Below are 6,270 nucleotides of genomic sequence, written 5' to 3'. Positions count from 1 at the left end.
CTATGGAAGAAAGTGAGGAAACCAATTAAAGGAGTTTATACTTCACTGAATTAGAGAACTTTCCACCCTCACATATGGAAGAAGAGGAAGATGCACAACCTCCCATACCCTTGGTAAGCAATGAAAAAGAAATTAAATTAGAAGAAAGCTACCAAGAGAAAGAGGTTGAAATTGAGGAAGCTTGCAAAGAGGTAGAAGAAATCAAAGAAGAACACAATGGAGTGGAGCTTGCAAGATCTCTTCCAAAGCCATCACCATCCAATACAACATTCAAGTGGATAAAATTCCTATCGTTAACCTTTACTTTCCCATTTGAATATGGGCTACTGGAGACGGATGGTCAACTTAGAGCTCTTTGTGGCATTAAGAGTAAGAGGAAGATGGTTAGTGGCAAGAGTTGTCAAGCAAGGTTCAATATGGTTGCATGCTCCAAATTGAAGTGCAAGGATTGGTGTAGAGCTCAATTTAATGGATCTAGAAGGTTGTTTGGATGTCTCTAACAGAATTCAGATTGCTTGCCACCCGGTGGAAACAATGGTGATCCACAAGAAGACAGGTGTAAAAGCAAGGTTTGGGACCCTGGAATTCATTCCCACAATCAACACCTTTTGGGCCTTGTCACTTGCTTCAACTTGCTCAAAGGCGTTATGCGCCTAGTTTGGGATCCTGGTAGCCATTGGAATTACAAACATTGGTGAAGATTCCTGGATCAGTGCAAGCACAAGCCACCATGACAAGGAGCTCACCACATGTCCAACTTAAGGACTTTAACTAAAAGTTCTTGGTGGGAGACAACCCACAGCAGTATGATCGTTCCTTTTCTTTCTTAGTTGTTTTTCATAGTAATAGTTTTCTTACTTATTTAATTTTTATTGAGTTCTTACTAATTTTCTGATCATGCAGCTATTTTAGAATAGGAACCAGATAAAAAAGAGCACCCGATGCACAAGCGTCGCTTACGCGTACGCGTCAGATGGGTGTGCGTGAAAAGTAAAAATGAACAGAGAGTTGCACGGGAGTGGCGCCAGAATGAAGCCTTTCGCATAAACAAGCCCACGCGTACGTATACCCCATACGTGCGCGTCATTGGTGATTTTGGCACTCCACGTGTGCGCGTCATCGACGCATATGTGTGAATTTGAAAAATGGCGTAAATATGTGTTTGGTCAGAGAGATGTGCTAGCTTGGGGCTGGAAGCGTGCTAGTTGCACAAATTTACTCAATGTTAATCCACGCGTGCACGTGCATGACGCGCACGCGTTGTATCAAAATATTGGTTCCCAAGCCACACGAATAGAGAGTACGCGTACGCGTCGCCTGCGCTGCACAATTGCACTATTTTGCCGTCCGGTTTTAATTTTCTTTCCCCCTCTCCCAATCATAATTCTCTCTTGTTCTTTTATCCTTTTCTTTTTCTTTCATCATAATAATTGTCTCTTTCTATTTTCAGTTCTTCTTTGCTTGAGGACAAGCAAACCTTTAAGTTTGCTGTTGACGCTTCGCTTAAGTGTTTTCTGTTTATTCCTATGGCACCAAAAGGGAGGCGAATCATCTTCACTGAGGAACACAACCTGAAGAATAAAACGACCACTAGGATAAATAAGGAGGTTGAGTTCCTTTCATTTTTTATTCATCCCCTCTTTTTCTATGTTATGTTCCAGTTTTCTGCTATTTTGCTTTGTTTGTTGCATGATCCTTTATTAGTTAGAATCATAGGACTAGTTTAGTTATCCCTATTGCTTTAATTCTAAAAAGATGTCTCATGTATTACTCATTGAGCTGGAATCCAAATAATAAAAAAATATACAAGAGTGATATACTGCATGAGAAAGTGGATCTATTGAAGAATAGTCTTATTTACTTAAATGTGGTGGTATTTTCTGTGATTCTGAATGCATGACATAAACAGTGCATATTTTTTATAGTGAAGTTTATGAATGTTAAAATTGTTGGCTCTTGAAAGAATGATGAAAAAAGAGAAATGTTATTGATAATTTGAAAAATCATAAAATTGATTCTTGAAGCAAGAAAAAACAGTGAAAAACATGAAGCTTGCAAAAAAAGAAAAAAATAAAAAAAAATAAAATGAAAAAGAAAAAAAAGAAAAAAAGAAGCAAGCAGAAAAAGCCAATAACCCTTTAAACTAAAAGGCAAAGGGTGAAAAGGATCCAAGGCTTTGAGCATTAATGGATAGGAGGGCCCAAAGGAATAAAATCCTGGCCTAAGTGGCTAAATCAAGTTGTCCCTAACCATGTGCTTGTGGCGTGAAGGTGTCAAGTGAAAAGCTTGAGACTGAGCGGTTAAAGTCGTGATCCAAAGGAAAAACAGTGTGCTAAGAACTCTGGGCACCTCTAAATGGGGAATCTAGCAAAGCTGAGTCACAATCTGAAAAGGTTCACCCAGTTATGTGTCTGTGGCATTTATGTATCCGGTGGTGATACTGGAAAAACAAAATGCTTAGGGTCACGGCCAAGGCTCATAAAGTAGCTGTGTTCAAGAATCAACATACTGAACTAGGAGAATCAATAAACTATCTGAATTCTGAGTTCCTATGGATTCCAATCATTCTGAACTCCAAAGGATAGAGTGAAATGCCAAAACTATTCATGATTGCAGTTGTAAACCCCACTATAAAAACTTGGTGCGGTGATTTATAACCCACAAACTAACCGGCAAGTGCACCAGGTCGTACCAAGTAATATCTTACGTGAGTAAGGGTCGATCTCACGAGGATTGATAGACTAAGCAACAATGGTTAAGTGATTGCCTTAGTTAGACAAACAGAAAAAAGTGTTTTGGTATTCAAAGAGCATTAAACAGTAAATTAAGAATTTCAGAAAGCAAGCAGCAATAAGTTGGGAATAAAATATTGGAAAAACAGTTAAGGTGTCAGAGTTATCTATTTTTCTGGATTGATTTTTCTTACTAACTATTTTAATCATGCAATATTTAATTCATGGCAAACTATATGTGACTAGACCCTAATTCCTTAGATCTTCCTAGTCTCCTCTAAAATTCATTAACTGCCAATTCCTTGGTCAATTAATTCTAATTAGAAGGTGATGATCAAATTCCAGTTTATATGCCACAAGAATCCTAATTATCCAAAAATTAGGGATTATATGTCACGTATCCTGTTAAATACAAATAATTAGAAATTCATGATAATATGTTTTCAAGTTGTTGTTCAAGTAAAGAACTTTTCCAAGTTTTACAAGAACTCAATTAGAACATGGGTCATACTTCCGTTCCACCCAAATTCATAAAATAAAGAATGAAACCAATTATTGAAATATAAATCAAAACATGAATTAAATTAGAAAGAGCAAACGAATCAATCCATATAAATAGACAGAGCTCCTAACCTTAACAATGAAGGATTAGTTGCTCATGGTTCAGAGAAGAAAACTAGGATTCTGGTAAAATATACAGAGTTTTTAATCTGATGGCATCTAAATTCCTATTTATAACTAATCCTAATAAATTTAAATTCTAATTATTTAAAATTAAAAATAATATCTTTTCCTATTTTAAAATCAAATTTGAATTTAAATCAGAATTAACTAACTACTCTGTGTCCTGTAACGTGGAGACCACTTGGCTTCACTGGATCAGCGCCTAACTTGAGTGCTAAAATGGGTCCCAGAAATCACTCCCCAGCGTTTTCTGCATTTTCTGCACGTGGCGCATGTCACGCATACGCGTTAGTCACACGTACGCGTCGATGGTCTTTTTCGCAAGTCACGCGGACGCGTCGGTTACGCGCACGTGTCGCTGTGCAAATCTTCAATTCACGCATACGCGTCAGTCACGTGCACGCGTCGCCATGGATACCTCCAAATCACGCGTACACGTCGCTCCTCGCTGCTATCTCCTTTAAATCTTGAGCTACAAAAACTTCATCAAATCCAGTCGAATGCTACCTAAAATAAACAATATTGCACAAAACTCAAAATAGCATCCATAGTGGCTAAAATATAATTAATTCTTGATTAAACTCAACAAATTAGATGCAAATTCACTAGGAAAAGATAGGAAAGATGCTCACGCATCACAATACCAAACTTGAATTGTTGCTTGTCCTCAAGCAACCATAACTAACATAGGCTTAGGATGTGAATTTGCATGAGAATGGAAATTCGATTAAACTCATGTCTCTTTTTATAGTGGGGTTTATAACTGTAATCCTGGATAGGTTTGGCATCTCACTCTTCTTTGAATCAGGAGGATGTCATTGTCATTCGAAATTAGAATCCAGATAATATTATGAATTCTCTTATCTTTACATTTCAGTTTAATCCTCGAACACAGCAAAATTGACTTTAATTTATTTTTGTCTTTGGTGCTTTGCACCTTGAGCCTAGCCATGACTTTAAATGTTTTGTCTCAAGGATTACTTGACACAGAAATACCACAAACACTTAACTGGGGGACTCTCTTTGAGTTCTGATTTTTCTTTCAGTTACTCCCAAACATTGGTGCTCAAAGCCTTTGGCATACTCTGTTAAACGCACTTGGTCTCGACTCTAAGTGTTCTGTCTCAAGGATTACTTGACACAATCACACCACAAGCATATGACTAGGAAAACAACTCTTTGAGCTTTTAATCATGTCTGACCTCCCTAGTCATTGATGCTCAGAGCTTTGGATCTTGCTTTTATTATTATTTATTTTTTTTCTTTTGCTATTTATTTTGCTTCAAGGATTAAATTTTTGTTTATTTCAGAGAAGTCATAATAATTCTCTAAATTCCTGTTCCTTATACATCAACATCCCTTGATTCAAATTCAAATATACACTGTTCATATCATGCATTCAAAATTACAATTAATACCACCACATTTAAATAAATAAAACTACTCTTAAAATTAACTCAATTTCTCATGCAATATATCACTTATATATATATATATATATATTACAACATATAATATTTATAAATACATATATAAATTATTGTTATTGAGCTAATTATATAAATACTATATTCTTCTATTTATATATCTTTATATTTAGTATATCTTTTATTTTACAACAGTTTGCTCAATTATAAGTTTATAACATGCTCAACCTCTCAAAAACAGCCTCCCCCTCCCTCTCCTCTTAGAAAAAGAAAAAAAAATGCATTGCATGTGCTATGTAAGATCTGTAACTGCAGCAGAACTATTGAAATATGCTTCTAACATTGTAAACATTGAAAGAAAAAAAATCTACATTGGGAATTTTAATCGAATGGATTAAATCGGAAAGACAGACGCTGAATCTATAACTATTAACATAACATCAAACCCTAAAGCCAAGTAATTGGCACTTAGATGGTCAATAAACAGTGCAAGATTCACTCGTTAGTCGTTACCTTCTGAAATGCAGGTCCGCTAGCTATGTACTTATGATGTTGATGTCCATCATAGGATACCTGAATGCTGATTCCGTACACTACTACCTAAATACTTTAATTTGTAAACAAAGAGCTAGGGTAAACTACCAGGTAGACCAAATATCAACCATGAAAATATTGGATCAGTTGAAAATCATGGCCTCATGGGGCATAGTCATACATCATTTTAAGGCAAAAAATTTCAGGAAAACAGAACACTTCAATATCAACAATTTACCAACAAGATTTAACACAGGAATTACTGTGTAAAATACACACTCTTCGTCTGAAATTCTAGTACCATATGAGGACTGAGGAGCAACTCATTAAATTCAAAATGTTAAATACCATATATAGAGCATCTTTCTCTAACAGCAAAGTTAAAAGGCCCAACAGTATATGCAAACTAATGAAAAAAGAAGCATCAAATGAATGGTTCCACCAACAATAAAAGAGAAAAAGAACCTATCTCTCACTAAAAGCACCTCAAGAATATGCAAATTAGCAAAATAAAATTTAGATCCTCTAAAACGAGCATATTGGTAAAGGATCTATTGACCATTGAATTTGTAACTTCCATCCTATGTGAACCCTCTATGGACTAATCACTCACTTTATCGCTTTACCAACTAGCTCAGTAGCTTGATCCAACAAAATATATCTGATTCCATCAACCATTAAGAAATCTCATTAAGTAATCCATTCTCTGTATTCACAAGATCAGATCAGATTCCATAACTAACTCATATCATTTATAAAAGTACCAAGAACCAAAATAGCACTACAACAATCGAAGTAAGATTCATTTCAAGCCTGTGTGCCAGCCATGGCTTTCATCTGAACAACACTTTGGTGGTTGGCATCTCCAGAGTTGGAATTCATGGGCAATGCCT

The 6,270-nt window shown here is 35.9% G+C and overlaps 1 protein-coding gene across 1 annotated transcript in view; it reads right to left on the bottom strand.

Moving 5' to 3' along the window:
• Positions 1–6,019: 6,019 nt before the first annotated feature.
• Positions 6,020–6,270, bottom strand: part of LOC107494624 (uncharacterized) — a gene marked incomplete in the record, with an annotated part of 1,266 nt that continues 1,015 nt past the window's right edge. Inside the window, 1 exon segment of the mRNA XM_016115666.3 lies at positions 6,020–6,270. Within this exon segment, the coding sequence (XP_015971152.1) occupies positions 6,185–6,270 (86 nt within the window).

This window comes from Arachis duranensis, chromosome 6, assembly GCF_000817695.3.
Source record: "Arachis duranensis cultivar V14167 chromosome 6, aradu.V14167.gnm2.J7QH, whole genome shotgun sequence".
NCBI classification, from domain to species: Eukaryota; Viridiplantae; Streptophyta; class Magnoliopsida; order Fabales; family Fabaceae; genus Arachis; species Arachis duranensis.
The sequence above is the reverse complement of the archived record's forward strand: the minus strand, read 5'-3'. Positions and strand labels throughout refer to the sequence as shown.